Here is a 17021-nt window from a genome sequence, read left to right on the forward strand (position 1 = left end):
ATTTTATATAATATAATTATAACTTCTTTGTTCATAATTAGTTTTCCTTAGCATAAGATCACAATCATTTGTGAAACTGAGTCTAACATTAACATTAATCATTGTTTTCCTTTGATTTTCCCTTTCAAGGTGTTTCCTCCATTCAAACTTGCTCCAGAGAAAATGACACTGATTGCAACTAACATGATGCAGGTGATTTTCTTTCTGTTTTGTCAGTGGTTTTAGTTTCATTTTCTGAGACAGGTCCTGCTGTGTAGCCCAGGCTGGCCAGAAGTCCTAACAATCCTCTGGCCTCAGCCTCAAGTCGTAGGATTAGAGGTGTGTGCCACCATCCCCTGTTAAATGATATAGGTGATCTTAAAGGCAGAAAACACAATTTACCCTTTCCCTTTACACACACTTCCTGCTTCCTCCTCTTGTGTACACCCTTAAGCACAACTGGATCTGATAAAGAAGAAAAGCTGGGGGCCGGAGAGATGACTCAGAGGTTAAGAGCACTATGTGCTCTTGCAGAGAACCTGGGTTCAATTCCCAGCACCCACATGGTGGCTAAGAACTGCCTGTAACTCCAGTTCCAGAGGAATCTGACACCCTCTTCTGACCTCTAAGGGCACTGCATGACACAGGTGCACTTACACACATGCAGGTAATACACTCATACACATAAAATAAAAATAACAAATAAAATTTTTTAAAAAGAGCCAGGCATGGTGGTGCACGCCTTTGATCCCAGCACTCGGGAGGGAGAGGCAGGTGGATCTCTGTGAGTTCAAGGCCAGCCTGGTCTACATAGTGAGTTCTAGGACAGCTGGAGCTACAGGGAGACCCTGTCTCAAAAACACATATATATATTTAAAAAGAAGAAAATCAGTAACTTCTCTGATCCACGATGCATGTGGTTTAAAACTTTCTTGGAATCCTGAGGGTCACTTGCATGTCTTCTGAATGCAATTGAGTTGATGTGGTATGCGCTGTTCAGGAAGTAGGGGAAGAAGTCAAGTTGCTTAGACAAAATGTTCGGAAGGAGACGTGACTTTCACTGCTATGTTTAAATTCCAGATAATGTCTGAAGGTGGCCCTCAGCCCCAGTCTATCATTCACTTCTCCATCAGCAATCAGACCGTGGCTGTTGTTAACAGGAGGGGACAAGTTACAGGGAAAGTGGCTGGCACAGCTTTAGTCCACGGCACCATCCAGACAGTAAATGAAGACACTGGCAAAGTCATTGTGTTTTCCCAGGTATTCTTGGCTACGGTCTGCTTCTAGTCTTCCATCTCTTCCATCTTGGGGGTGATGGGCAGAGGGCAACCAGGATGCCAGCAGCTCCCCTCATCTGGTGTGGAAAACATGATTTTTAGTGGAAAACCCACAGAGTACTGACATTGTTGTAAGACATTGTTCTAATCCTTAAAGTTTTTTAAAAAGAACAAACCAAACATGTGGTATGGATTTTTTTTTGATGTTGTTGAATGCCAAAAATAGCACAACAAATTAGTTATAAGCACTCCTGTCCACCCACAGAAACTCCCTCTTAGCCTAAGCTTGCTCTCCACCCCGTTGAGCAGGATGAAGTGCAGGTTGAAGTTGTTCAGCTAAGAGCTATTCGGATCCTTGTGGCTGCAACTCGACTCATCACAGCTACTGAGGTCAGTTATACAAACTAAGTGTGGGTGTGGCCTGCTGTCCTTTTGGGGGGTGTCTTTTTGAGACAGGGTCTCCCTGTAGCCCCAGCTAGCCTGGAACTTACTATTGTAGACCAGGCTGGCCTCGAACTCACAGAGATCCACCTGCCTCTGCCTCCCAAGTGCTGGGAATAAAGGTGTACGCTACCACACCTGGCATGGGCTGTCCTTTTTTTATAGTGGTGGTAGTGATATTCTTGACAGAGGGTCTTCCTATGTAGCTCTGCTGTGTAGCCCTGACTGGCTTGAAACTCAGGATAATTCTGTCTCACTTCCAAAATTCTGGGATTTCAGGTATGTGCCTCCCTGCCCAACTCTGAGGTTAGTATGATGGCTCTGTTCTGGGTTCACGCTCCTGACAATGTCAGGTAGGCAGGATGTGTAGCACAATACCACCTTTTCTTTTCAGATGCCAGTTTATATCATGGGCATGACTAGTACCCAGACTCCTTTTTCCTTCAGCAATGCCAACCCGATGCTCACATTCCATTGGTCCATGAGCAAAAGGGATGTATTGGATCTGGTACCCAGGCACTCCGAGGTATGACCTTATGTGTATATTATATTGCCTTGGGAAATTTTTTTTTTTCGTCTTTTTGTGACAGGGTCTCCCTGTAGCCCCAGCTGTCTTGGAACTTACTATGTAGACTGGGCTGGCCTTGAACCCACAGAGATCTGCCTGCCTCTGCCTCCGAGTGCTGGGATTAAAGGCATGTGCCACCTCGCCTGGCCTGCTTTGGGAAATTTTTAAAGATTTTTTCTAATTTATTTATTTATTGTTGTTTTATTATATGTGTCTGAGTATATTGCCTGGATGTATGTAAGTGCACCCGTGTCATGCAATGCGGGCACATGGAGGTCAGAAGAGGACATCAGATTCTGTGGAACTTGAATTACAGATGACTGTTAGCCAGCATGTGGGTGTTGGGAATCTAACCTGGGTCCTCTTCAAGAGCAGCCAGTGCTCGTAACCTCTGAGCCATCTCTCCAGCTCCTGTTGTTTTTGAGTCAGGGTCTCCCTGTAGCCATAGCTGGCTTGGAACTCGCTATGTAGATCAGGCTAGCCTCGATCTCATAGAGATTCTCCTACCTCTGCCTCCTGAGTGCTGGAATTGAAGGCATGAGCCACCTCGAGTTGCTGTTTAATTTTTAATTATGTGAATGTGCGTGTATCTGTGCATGTGACTGCAAGTGCTGAAAGTGGTCAGATCCCCTGGAGCTGAAGTTACAAGCAGTTGTGAGCCACCCAACGTGGGTGCTGGGAACCAAATTCAGGTCCTCTGCAAGAGCAGCATGTACTCCTAACCACTGAGCCATCTCTCCAGCTTGCCCCACCCCCTTTATTTTTGAGTTAGGGTCTCACCATGTAGTGCTGGCTGACTTAGAACTCATCATGTAAAGCAAATTTACGGTGCTCTTCCGGCCTTTGCCTTAAAGCTGGGTGATACATGTCTGAAAATTAAATATATTGTTTTCACTCCTTTTATGTTTCAAAAAGAAATCATACATATAATTATGTTAATTTATTTAGTGTGTGGGAGGAGCACACAGGCGACCATCATGTACATGAAGATCAGAGGGATTACAGGTGCACTTGCCTTAGGAGTCTTGATGTTAAATTTATGGGACTGGGGAGATGGCTCAGCCCTTAAGAGCACTGACTGCTCTTGCAGAGGACCTGGGTTCGATTCCCAGCACCCACATGGCAGCTAAGAACCGTCCTTAACTCCAGTTCCAGGGGAATATGACCTCCAAGGCATTGCACAACACGGGTGCACTCACATACATGCAGGCTAATACACTCATACACATAAAATTAAAATAACAAATAACAATTTTTTAAAAAGAAAGGAAGGAAGGAAAAAGAAGAAACAAAAAAAAGTTCTTTTGAGACAGGGTCTCCCTATAGCCCCAGTTGACCTGGAACTTGCTATGTAGACCAGGCTGGCCTCAAACTCACAGCGATCCGCCTGCTTCTGCTTCCCAAGTGCTGGAATTAAAGGTGCATGCTACTCTACACTCAGCCCCAAAACAAAAATTTTAAAAAGAAAAGAAAAAGCCCAGGGTGGTGGCTCATGCCTATAATCTCAGCATTAGGAAGATAGAGTCGGGGGATCAGGAGTTCAAGGTTAGGAGCAGCAGCATAGCAGGGTCAAGACTAGCCTAAGCTACTTGAGATCCTGTTTCAAAATAAGGAAAGGAAAGGAGAAGAGGAAGGATGGGGAAGAGGAGAAAAGAAAGAGGATGGATGGGAGGAAGGGAGGAGAGGGCAAGCTGGCCTGTACCTATGTAGCCCAGGCTGGCTTTGCTCTTGCGGCACTCCCCCTGCCTCAGCCTCCCCAAGTACTAGGATTACAAGCATGCCACCACCGTACTGAGCTTTGTGGAATGAATTTATTTTTTAATTTAATTTATTTTTATTTTTTGGTCTTTTTGAGACAAGGTCTCCCTTTAGCTCCAGCTGTCCTGGAACTCACTATGTAGATCAGGCTGGCCTCGAACTCAAAGAGCTCCCCCTGCCTCTGCCTCTGCCTCTGCCTCCCAAGTGCTGGGACTAAAGATGTGCATGCCCACTGAATTTCTTTATTCTTTTGAAACAAGGTATCATACATCCAAGTCTAGTCCTGAACTCACTAAGTATCAGAACATGACCTTGAACTCCTTTTTTTCTCTTGCCTATACCACTTGAGTGCTAAGATTACAGGCAAGCACCACCACAACCCTGTGTGCATATGTATGGTGCTGGGGACAGAACCCAGGGCTTTGTGCATTACAGGCAAGTACTCTACCAATTGAGCCCCATGAATGTTTTTTCAATCCATCCCTTTACTGTCTAGGCTTTTCTACAGCTTCCAGTTGAAAATAACTTTGCCATGGTTGTCCACACAAAAGCAGCTGGAAGAACCACTATCAGGGTCACTGTCCGAAGTGAGAACAGTTCCTCTGGGCAGTTTGAGGGGAATTTGCTGGAACTATCTGATGAAGTTCAGATCCTGGTAAGTCTCTAAACTTAAATCATGTTTCTGTAAACCAAAAAGAAAGTTATATTGCTAGACATAGCTCAAGTCTGTAGCTGTAAACAAACTCTTGGGTACATTATTCAAAGTATTCTAAAAAAAACTGCTCAGGGGTTAGAGAGATGGCTCAGCAGTTAATAGCACCTACTGCTCTTCCAAAGGACCCAAGTTCAATTCCCAGAACCCACATCAGTTGGGTCTGTAACTCCAACTCTAGGGGATTCAATACCTCCAAGGGCACCACCAGGCACATGCATACATATATACACACAGGCATACACATAATTAGAAATCTTTAAAAAATTAAAAACTGACTGGACATGGTGGCACACTTTGAGAGAAAGAAAGGAAGGGAAGGAGGGAGGGAGGGGAAAGAGAGAGAGGAGGGGGAGGAAGGACAGGGAGGAGAGGAGGAGGAGGAGGCGGGGAACTGGGACCAATGAGATGGCTCAGTGGGTAAAAGCACTTGCACAAGCCTCAGGACCTCTATTTGAATCCTAGAACCCAAATAAAAAAGCCAGATGTGAGCTGGGTGAGATGGCACATGCCTTTAATCCCAGCACTCAGAGGCAGGCAGATCTCTGTGAGATCAAGGCCAGTCTGGTCTACATAGTGACTTCCAGGACAGCTGCGGCTACAGGGAGACCCTGTCTCAAAAAGACCAAAATAAAGTAAAATAAAATAAAATTTCAGCTCAGTTTGGTGGCATGTGACTTTAATCCTAATGCTCAGGAAGCAGAGACAGGCGGATCTCTGTGAGTTCAAGGCCAGCCTGGTCTACATAGTGAGTTCTAGGCCAGCTAGGGTTATAGGGAGACCCTATCTCAAAAAGACCAAAACATAAAAATCAGGCAAACTGTTGGCTTGAAGTTATCATTTATTTAACATGCAATCCCTTTGGAATTGTACTGAAATCCATCCATTTGCAAATAAATATCAGAACTCAGAATGTCTTTTCCAAAAATGAGAAGAACATTATTTTCTCATTGTAGGTGTTTGAAAAACTCCAACTTTTCTATCCAGATTGCCAACCTGAACAAATTCTAATGCCTATGAATTCTCAGCTCAAATTACATACTAACAGGTAAGGAAGAAGGGGAAGGAAAGGCAGGCTCTGACTTTGAGAAGCTTCAACTCTTCAACCCGCATGCCTTTAGTCCCAGCACTCAGGAGGCAGAGACAGGTAGATCTCTGTGACTTCCAGGCCAGCCTGGTCTACACAGTGAGTTCCAGGCCAGCCAGGGTTACACAGGGAGACCCTGTCTCTAAATAAATAAATAAATAAATAAATAAATAAATAAATAAATAAATAAATGGGGGCTGGAGAGATGGCTCAGCGTTTAAGAACACTGGCTGTTCTTGCAGAAGACCCAGCACCCACATGGCGCACCCACATGGCAGCTAACAACTTGACAACCTGCAGAGACAGGCGGATCTCTGTGAGTTCAAGGCCAGCCTGGTCTACATAGTGAGTTCCAGGACAGCTGGGGCTATAGGAAGACCCTGTCTCAAAAAGACCGAAAAAAATAACCAGAAAGAAAAGAAAGGGAAGAAAAGGAGAAAGGAAGAGTTGGAGGAGAAGAAAGAAAGGAAGGGAGGGAGGCGAGGGAGGGAGAGAGGGAAGGGGAAGGGGAAGAGGAAGGGGAAGAGCCTATCCAAGGGGCTGCCTTTCCCTGAGGCATATGCAACACAGAGAACAGCAAGCAGTTTTCTATGTGCAGACTTCAACAACAGTAGTCCCAGGAGCCTCTGAGACAGGGTCTCACTCTGTAGCCCAAGCTAGCCTGGAAATCATTCTGTAGCCCAGGCTGACCTCAGACTCATGACAATTCTCTTTCCTCAACTGATCAAAACCAGGAGTGGCCACCCATCTCAGTCTGGGCAGTCTTTATCCCTTTCCCTGATCACACAAGGCCCCCAGGAGTGGTCACTTGCCTGTGTTTGTTTCCTAGGGAAGGAGCGGCCTTTGTGAGCTCCCGTGTGCTCAAGTGTTTTCCTAATTCCTCAGTCATTGAAGAAGATGGTGAAGGGCTCCTGAAATCTGGATCCATTGCAGGTACTGCTGTGTTGGAAGTCATTTCTACAGAACCTTTTGGAGTCAACCAAACAACCATAACTGGAGTCCAGGTGCGCTCAGACACTAAATACATAAATTAATAGAGCCTAAGGTATATAGTTCAGTAGTAGAGTGCTTACCTAGCATGTGAAGGCCCTGGGTTGACCCCCAGAACCTCAAAAACCCCACAAGTAAATAAATAAGTATAACTAAGTAAAAAGAATAACATGGCCTTAAGAATCAAGAATTATGAGTTTTTCTGGAATGCAAATAGCCCTCTAAGAGCAGATCTTGATGTGATTGCAGACCATCAGATTAGGATAAGGGCGGTGGTGCACACCTTTAATCCCAGCACTTGGGAGACAGAGGCATGAAGGAAAAATTAAAATAGACTTTAGAGCCCTTGTTACAAAAAATATTAGCTTCAAATTAGTACATCTTCCTAGCAGCTTCAGAAAGGTTGGTGTGGAAAGAGTTTAGAACTACTACCAAAATCTGACTTCGAAGCTGGGTGTGATGGTGCGTGCCCTTAATCCCAGCACTGGGGATGCAGAGGCAGGAAGACCTCTCTGAGTTTGAGGCCAGCCTGATCTACACAGAGTTCCAGGCCAGTCAGGGCTACATAGTGAAACTCTTTCTCAAAACAAACAAAACTCTGGCTTTTGGAGCTGGGCACAGTTGTTCACACTGCAATTCAGCACTCAGGAGGCTAAGGCAGGAGAGTCACTACAAATTCAAGGACAGCCTGGGCCAAAGAACAAGACTCTCTCAAAAAAATAAAGTCTGGCTTTGATATAGAATTAAACATTTTAAAGTGAAAAAGGGCCCCATATTGCTTCTTGGTCTTTTGGCTAAGATCAGATGTAGAGGCCTAACACAAAAAGAAATGTACCAGGCACTGAACATCTACTATACCGCAGTGTTGGTTCTGCTGTATATATGTTATCTCTTTTAACTGTCATAAAACCCGTATGAGGTCCAATCATTATCCTTACTTAGCTAATAAGAAATTCTAAGACCAGGGCTGGAGAGATGGCTCAGCAGTTAAGCGCACTGACTGCTCTTGCAGAGAACCTAGGTTCAATTCACAGCACCCGCATGGTGGATAACAACTGTCTATAACTCCAGTTCCAGGGGATCTGACACCCTCTTCTGACTTCCGAGGGCACTGCTCGACACAGGTGCACTTACATACATGCAGGCAATACACTCATACATATAAAATAAAAAATAATAAGATAATTTTTTAAATTTCTTTTTTTTTCTTTTTTAATCTTTTTGAGACAGGATCTCCCTGTGGCTCCAGCTGGCCTGGAACCAGCTATGTAGACCAGGCTAGCCTTGAACTCGCAGAGATCCACCAGTCTCTGCCTCCCAAGTGCTGAGATCAAAGGTGTGCATAACAGCCAGGCGTGGTGGCGCACGCCTTTAAGACTTTGTCTCAAACAAGATGGAAAGGAAGGACCTACACGGGAAGGCCGTCCTCTATCGCCACACACATGCCCCCAACACCCACACCCTTAGAGGGACACATACACAGAAACACTTTAAAGAGGAAGCCACTCTGTCTTTCCCCTTGATTATAAATATTTAGACTGTCACTGTCGCTGCATTGTCTGTGCTAGCAGGTTCTGTCTCCCACAGGTAGCACCAGTGACATACCTTCGAATGAGCAGCCACCCCAAGCTATACACAGCCCAAGGACGGACCCTATCAGCCTTTCCCTTGGGCATGTCTCTCACCTTTACTGTTCAGTTTTACAATAACATTGGCGAGAAATTCCACACCCATAATACTCAACTTTATATGGCTCTGAACAGGTATGAAAGTCAAAGGAATGTTGATCCTGTGGTAGCAATCTTACAGGTTAAGCCAGTGTTGTACAGCCACTTCAAAATTCCTCTTCCCTTATGAACCTGGAATCAGATCTTTATTTTTTTTCTTAAAATTAAAAAAAATAATAATGAGTCAGGTGCAGTCTTGCATGCCTATAAACCCAGTGGTAAGGAATGCTAGGCTGGACAGTCTCAGATTCAAGGCCATCCTGGGCTACATGCACAGCATCAAGCTCCAAGCCAATGTAGGCTACAGAGTGTGACCCTATCTTAGGGGATGGAGGGGTACTAGGGATATAGGTCAGAGGTAGAGCACTCCTAGCATGCACAAGGCACTTTGTTTGATCCTTATACACACACACACACACACACACACACACACACACACACAGGCCAGACCTAGATAAAGAATGGTATTGCCAGCTGGGCTTAGTGCCTCACGCCTATAATCCCAATAATTGGAATACTGAAATAGGAGGCTAGCCATGAAATGAAGGCCAGCCCTAACTACATAGTGAGTTCTAGACTATAGACTGAGACTCAAAAAAAAAAAAAAAAAAAAAAAAAAAACAGGGACTGGAGAGATGGCTCAGTGATTTTGCAGCTCTTACAGAGGACCAGAGTTCAGTTCCAGCACCCACATCAGATGCCTCACAAACATCTGTTCTTCTGGCCTCTATGGGACACCCACACACTCATGTACATGTATGCGCACATGCGTGCGCACGCACACACACACACACACACACACAAATCTTAAAAACATATTGCAAATGAATTTTTTAATGGGTTTTGAATTTCCCAACCCCAACTCTTTTTGCTTTTCTTTTTTTTTTTAATCTTTTTGAAACAGGGTCTCCCTGTAGTCCCAGCTGGCTTAGAACTCGCTATGTAGACCAGGTTGGCCTTACACTCACAGAGATCTGCCTGCCTCTGCCTCTCAAGTGCTAGTACTAAAGGTGTGTGCCACCACGCCCAGTTCCAACTCTTTTTTTAAAAAAATTCATTTATTTTTTTAAAATATTTTTTATTATTTTTATGTGTATGAGTGTTATGCCTGCATGTAGGTAGGTGCACCCGTGTCGTGAAATGCCCGAGGAGGACAGAAGAGTCTGTCTGATCCCCTGGAACTGGAGTTACAGACAGTTGTTAGCTGCCATGTGGCTGCTGGGATTTGAACCTGGGTCTTCTGCAAGAACAGTTAGTGTTCTTAACCGCTGAGCCATCGCTCCAGTCCCTCATTTATTATTTTTATTTCACATATATGAATGTATTGCCTGCATGTACGTAACTGCACTTGTGTTGTACAATGCCCATGGATGTCAGAAGAGGGCGTTGGATTCCCTTGGAACTGGAGTTATGAACCGTTGTTAGCCACCATGTGGGTTCTAGGAATCGAACCCAGGTCCTCTGCAAGAACAGCCAGTGCTCTTAACCCCTGAGCCATCTCTCCAGCCCCCAGAATCTCCCAGCTCTTGATTCACAGGAAGACCTGCAGGGAGCTAACTAGAGTGTCATCAAAAAGCTTTACTGGGGCATTCCACCTTGGGAACCCCACACTCTCTCAGGAGTTCTTACTTTTCTTTAATAAATCTAGTTTCCCTAGGTGTGCACACCTTTAATCCCAGTACTCTGGAGATGGAGGCAGTCAGATCTTTGTGAGTTCGAGACCAGCCTGGTCTACATAGTGAGTTCCAGGCTAGCTGGGGCTACAGGGAGACCCTGTCTCAAAAAGACAAACAAACAAACAAATAAATAAATAGGGGGCTGGAGAGAGGGCTCAGCAGTTAAGAGCACTGACTGCTCTGGCAGAGGACCTGGGTTCCAATTCCCAGCACCCACATAGTGGCTAACAACTATCTGTAACGCCAGTTCCAGGGGATCCAATACCCTCTTCTGATCTCTGCAGGCATTGTATGACCCAGGTGCACTTACATATATGCAGGAAATACACTCATACACATAAAATGAAAATAATAAATAAAATTTTAAAATAAACAAATCTAGTTTCACTCACTTTTTTTTGATAGACTCTCAAAAAAAAAAAAATCTTTGCCCTGGCTGGCCTGGAACTCACTTCATAGACCAGGCTAGCCTCCAACTCACAGAGATCTGCTTGCCTCTGCCTTCCCAGTGCTGGGATCTAAGGCTTGTACCACCACATCTGACATTATCATTCTGCCTTCAAAAAATAAAATAGGAGCTGAAACTATGGCTCAGTGGTTAAGAGCACTAGCAACTCTTGCAGAGGATCTGAATTTGATTCCCAGCACTAACATGGTAGCTAACAACCGTCTGTTAACTCCAGTTCCAAGGTATCTGACAACCTCCTCTGGCCTCCAGAGGCTTTGCACAACATGGGTGCAGTTACATACATGCAGACAAAACACTCATACACATAAAAATAAATAAATAAATATTTTTAATTAAAAAATAAAAAACAGGCCAGGCATGGTGGTACATGCCTTTAATCCCAGCACTCAGGAGGCAGAGGCAGGCGGATCTCTGTGAGTTCAAGGCCAGCCTGGTCTACATAGTGAATTCCAGGACATCTGGGGCTACAGGGAGACCCTGTCTCAAAAAGACCAAAAAAAAAAAAAAAAAAACAGTCTTACTGGAGCCAAGTGTGGTAACACTCCTGTAAACCCAGCACAACACTTGAGAGGAAGCAAGATCAGGTGTTCAAGGACATCCTCAACTACATAAGAATTTGAAGCTAGCCTGTACTACATGGGACCCTGTCTCAAAAAAACAAAACAAGGGGCTGAGAGATGGCTCAGGAGTTAAGAGCACTGGCCACTCTTGTAGAGGACCTGAATTTGGTTTCTAGCACCACATGGCAGCCAACAACTGTCTGTTAACTCCAGTTCCCGGGGATCCCACACCATCTTCTGGCCTCCACAGGCATTGTACAACATGGATACACTTACATATATGCAGACAAAACACACATAAAATAAAAATAAATAAGTCAAACATCACACAAAAAAAGCTTTATTGGAAAGAACTCGGTATTAGGGTACATGCCTATAATCCCAGCACTCAGGAGGCTGAGACAGGAGAAATGAAGATTTGAGGCCAGACCACACTACATAATGAAACACTTAAGAAAACAAAATGGGGGCTGGAGAGATGTCTGAGTGATTAAAAGCACTGGCTGCTCTTGCAGAGGACCCAAGATCGGTTCCTAGCACCCACATGGGGATCTGACATACTCTTCTGGCCTCTATGGGCATGGCATGCATGTGGCACACATGCACAAAATAAGTAATAAAAAAAATAAGTAAATTTTTCAAAAATTTAAAAAGAAAGAAAACAAAAACAGCAACAAAAAGAACTGGATATGTGGTGGCTCGTGCTCGTAAATCCTGGTACTTGGGAAGTGAAGCCAGGAAGATCAGAAGCTAGAGGTCATCCTCAACTACATAACAATGTCAAGGAGAGCCTGGGTTACATGAGACCCTCTCTCAAAGACCAAACTGGTCAGTGAGTAAAGGAAGGGGCTGCCAAGCCTGATGACCTGAGTTAGAGCTCCAGGTACCACTTAGTGGAAAGAGAGTTTTAAAATATTTTATTTATTATTTTTATCTTATGTGTATGAGTGTACTGCCTGCATGCACGTGAGTGCACCCGTGTCGTGCAATGCCATGGAGGTCAGAGAGGGCTTCAGATTCCCCTGGAACTGGAGTTAAGGACGGTTCGTAGCTGCCATGTGGATGCTAGGAAATGAACCCGGGTCCTCTACAAGAGCAGTCAATGCTCCTAACTGCTGAGCCGACTCTCCAGCCCCGGAAAGAGAGTTTTAATTCTCAAAAGTTGTCCTCTGATGGCCACATGTGTGCCACAGTATGCATGTACCCACCCCCCTCCCATAAATAATATAATTTAAAATTTTTAAGTTTTGGGGCTGGAGAGATGGCTCAGCAGTTAAGAGCACTAACTGCTCTTGCAGAGGATTCATGTTTGATTCCCACATGACAGCTAACAAGCATCCCTAAGTCCAGTTCCAGGGGAATCTGACACCCTTTTTTTTTCAAAGTATTTTTGAGACAGGATTACCCTGTAGGCCCCAACTGGCCTGGAACTTACTATATAGACCATGCTGACCTTGAACTTACAATCTGCCTGCCTCTGCATCCTAAATGCTGGGATTAAAGGTGTGTGCCACCACACCCTGCCCAACACCCTCTTTTGACCTCCATGAGCATTGCATGACAGTGCATTTATACACATGCAGGCAATACACTCACACATAAAATAAAAATAATATTAAAAAATTTTTTTAAAGTTTTGATGGGGTCTTTCCAACCTGTTTCCTATTTTAACAGAAATTTCTCTTTACAGAAATTGTGTTTGTGACAGGTCTTGCTTTCTAGCCCTGGCTAGCCTGGTACTCACTATGTAGCCCAAACTAGCTTTGAACTCAGCCTCCTTAGTTCTTGGGAGTATAAGAACATGCCATCACACCTGGCTACAGAGACTGTTACAGACACTGCTTTCCAGTGCTGGGGATGGAAGCCAGTGCCCTCTACATGCTAGCTCAGCATTCCACCATTGACTTACATTCTCAGTCATTGTTTTCAGATGCCTTGGCCTTTTGTGTCTACTTTCAGAGATGACTTGCTGCTTATCGGACCAGGGAACAGAAACTATACATACATGGCCCAAGCTGTGAACAGAGGGGTAACACTTGTGGGGCTTTGGGACCGAAGACATCCAGGCATGGCAGATTATATCCCTGTTGCTGTAGAGTATGCCATCGAGCCAGATACCAAGCTGACCTTTGTTGGAGATGTCATCTGCTTCAGCACTCCCCTTGTCAACCAGCATGGTGTGTATTCTTCCCATTACCCACACAACTGAAAGTTCTGTGGACGTGAAACTGATCTGGAGCCGGGCATGGTGATGCAGGCCTTTAATCCTGCACTCAGCAGGCAGAGGCAAGCGGATCTCTGTTAGATCAAGGCCAGCCTCCCTGTATAGCCAGGGACACATAGTGAGACTGTGTCTCAAATATGTGTATGTTCCATGCATGTGCCCCAGTGTACATGGTGCACATGTGGCGGTCAGGGGCAATCGGTTCTCTCCTTCTACCATGTGGGTCCTGAGGATAGAACTCAAGTCCTCAGGCTTAGCAGCAGGTGCCTGCTGAACCATCTCATTGACACAAAAAAATACTTTTTAGTGATTTTTTAAATATATTTTTATTTTATGTGTATGAGTATATTGCCTGCATGTATGTAAATGCACCCGTGTCATGCAATACCCACAGAGGCCAGAAGAGAGAGTTGGATTCCCCTGGAACTGGAGTTATGGACAATTGTTAGCCACCATGTGTCTGCTGGGAGTTGAACCCGGGTCCTCTACAACAGCAGCCAGTGCTCTTAACTGCTAAGCTGTCTCTGTAGCCCCATGACGTTTTTGTTGTTGTTTTGTTTTTGTCTTTTTGAAGCAGGGTCTCTCTGTAGCCCCAGCTGTCCTGGAACTCACTATGTAGACCAGGCTGCCTTGAACTCACAGAGATCTGCCTGCCTCTGCCTCCCAAGTGCGACTTTTTTTTTTCAGAGACAGCATCTCACCATGTAACCCTGGATGGTCTGAAACTTGCTATGTAGATGAAGCTGGCCTCAGACTCACAGGGATCTGCCTGCCTCTGCCTCCCAAGTACTGGGATTAAAGGTGTATACTTCCATACTTTGATGAGTACTTATTTGTCATGTTAGCTGATAATTCCTGGTCTAATGACTGTTTCTCTTAATGGCCAATGACTAGTAGTAACACTTACCAACTGCCTACTGAACACAAGTTTATATTATAATGTAGGTAATGGGGGGCAGTTACTGTGTCCTCTTCATTCCCAGCTTTTGAAGGAGGGTAAATGCTAAATTAAGAGTAATAAAACCACCAGGTGTGGTGGTGCACGCCTTTAATCCCAGCACTTGGGAGGCAGAGGCAGGCAGATCTCTTGTGAGTTCAAGGCAGCCTGGTCTACATAGTGAGTTCCAGGAGAGCTGGAGCTACAGGGAGACCCTGTCTCACAAAGACAAAAAAAAAAAAGAATAATAAAACCTGGGACTGGAGAAATAGATCACAGTTAAGAGCACTGGCTACTTTTTCAGAGGACCCAGGTTTGGTTCCCAGCACTCACATAGTGGTTAACAACCATCTGTAACTCCAGTCCCTGGGGACCCAACACCCTCTTCTGGCCTCCATGGGCATTGATTGCATGCAAATGTGCACTTACATATATGCAGTCAAGATACTCATATACATGGGACTGAAGAGATGACTCAGAAGTTAAGAGCACTGACTGCTGTTGCAGAAGACAGGGGTTCAAATCCCAGCACCCACATGGTGGCTAACAACCATCTATAACTCCAGTTCCAGGAGATCTGATGCCCTCTTCTGTCCTCCACAGGCACTGCATGACACTGGTGCACTTACACACATGCAGGCATAACACTCATACACATAAAGTCTAAAAAAATAAATAAATAATAAATAAATAGAGGCACTCATACATAAAATAAAAATAAATTGAAAAAATTTGATTTAAAAAATAAAAGATGAAATACAGCTGGACATGGTGGCGCATGCCTTTAATCCCAGCACTTGGGAAGCAGAGGCAGGCGGATCTCTGTGAGTTCAAGGCCAGCCTGGTGTACATAGTGAGTTCCAGGACAGCTGGGGCTACAGGGAGACCCTGTCTCAAAAAGACCCAAAAAAAAAGCATCTAACTTAATCTTTTGCATTCCTTTGTCACTGTGTGATTTAAATCAAAATAAACTAATCCTGCATCCTGCCACTTTTGGCAACAGCTTTTCCTGTTGGCAATACTCAGTAGCTCAAAGCATATTCATACTTAGCACAGCCTAAACAAATTAATTAGAAAGTAATCCCTATATACAGTTCTCCTCTTTCCTAAGAACAGCTACAATCTTCAGCTAAGTAGCTCTTATGATTTTGAGGTCCGTAAGTACATTTAGTTCTATTTTGCTGGCATGATCTAGGAAGAGGAAACTGACATTCAGAAAAGTTACCCCTGGTGCTGAATGTTCTTCCTGGAAGAAACATCTGCATTCTTGAAAACAGAGTGGCTTTGAGTGGCTTACTGATTGGTAATTTGAACTAAGTAATTTATATCAGAAGGTGCAGCCAAGTGCTTTCCCCTGTCTTTTCCTAGGTGAACCTGGAAGATGGATGATTTCTACTAACAGTATTGTACAGATAGACACTGTCACTGGAGTAGGAGTGGCCCGGAGACCAGGAACTGCAATGATTTTTCATGACATCCCTGGAGTAGTGAAAACATATCGAGAGGTACACCTAAGCATATCACAGTTGAAGAACCTAGAGAGACTTTTTCACATAGGGGTCAGGCATATAGAAAGCATATACTAGGGCTGGAGAGATAGCGCAACGGTTAAGAGCACTGCCCTTGAAGAAGATCTGAGTTGGGTTCCCAGCACTCATGTCTGACAGTTTATAACTGACTGTAACCTAGTGCCAGGGAATCTGACACCCTCTTCTGGCCTCAACAGGCATCTGCACACACACACAGGTACATATATAAAAATAATAAAAGTTAATTTAAAAAACAGAAAACATGTCCTAGGAAAGGAACTGTATTCACATAACAGGTATCAAGCCAGTTAGTGGGCTGGAGATCCATCTCAGTGGTAGAGCACTTGCATGTACAAGGTCCTAGGTTTAATCCCTAGCACCTTAAAAAATGACAAAAAAAAAACCAGTATTTTTTTAAAAACTTTATTTTTATTTTATGTGTATGAGTGTTTTGCCTGCATGTATGTAAGTGCACCTGTGTTGTGCAGTGCCCAAGGAGGCCAAAAGAGGGTGTTGGATCCCCTGGAACTGGAGTTAAGGACGGTTCCTAACTGCCATGTGGGTGCTGGGAATCAAACCTGGATCCTCTGTAAGAGCAGCCAGTGCTCTTAACTGCTGAGCCATCTCTCCAGCCCCCAAAACAATATTTATAAAGAATTCCTACCAGAAGAATGGCTAATATGATTTCTGTTTTAAGAGATCACCATGAGGGCTGGAGAGAGATGGCTCAGAGGTTAAGAACACTGGTTGTTCTTACAGAAGACCCAGGTTCAAATCCCAGCACCCACATGGCAGCTAACAACTGTCCCTAACTCCAGTTCCAGGGGATCCGATGGCCACTTTTGTCCTCCGCCGGCATTGCATGACTCGGGTGCACTTACCTACATGCAGGCAATACACTCATACACATAAAATAAAATAAAATATTTTTTTAAAAAAGAGGCCGAGCGTAGTGGTACACGCTTTTAATCCCAGCACCCGGGAGGCAGAGGCAGGCAGATCTCTGTGAGTTCAAGGCCAGCCTGGTCTACATAGTGAGTTCCAGGACAGCTGGGGCTACAGGGAGACCCTGTCTCAAAAAGACCAA

At 44.6% G+C, this 17021-nt stretch overlaps 1 protein-coding gene across 1 annotated transcript in view; it reads left to right on the forward strand.

The window, feature by feature from the left end:
• Positions 1 to 17021, forward strand: part of Nup210l (nucleoporin 210 like) — a 125284-nt gene that overhangs the window by 89109 nt on the left and 19154 nt on the right. The window contains 10 exon segments of the mRNA XM_008855152.3: positions 130 to 192; positions 1060 to 1239; positions 1566 to 1646; positions 2092 to 2223; positions 4520 to 4678; positions 5692 to 5783; positions 6652 to 6826; positions 8400 to 8575; positions 13204 to 13421; positions 15774 to 15910. Coding sequence (XP_008853374.2) covers positions 130 to 192; positions 1060 to 1239; positions 1566 to 1646; positions 2092 to 2223; positions 4520 to 4678; positions 5692 to 5783; positions 6652 to 6826; positions 8400 to 8575; positions 13204 to 13421; positions 15774 to 15910 — 1413 coding nt within the window.

Source organism: Nannospalax galili, unplaced genomic scaffold (genome assembly GCF_000622305.1).
Source record: "Nannospalax galili isolate Female #2095 unplaced genomic scaffold, S.galili_v1.0 scaffold591, whole genome shotgun sequence".
NCBI lineage: Eukaryota > Metazoa > Chordata > Mammalia > Rodentia > Spalacidae > Nannospalax > Nannospalax galili.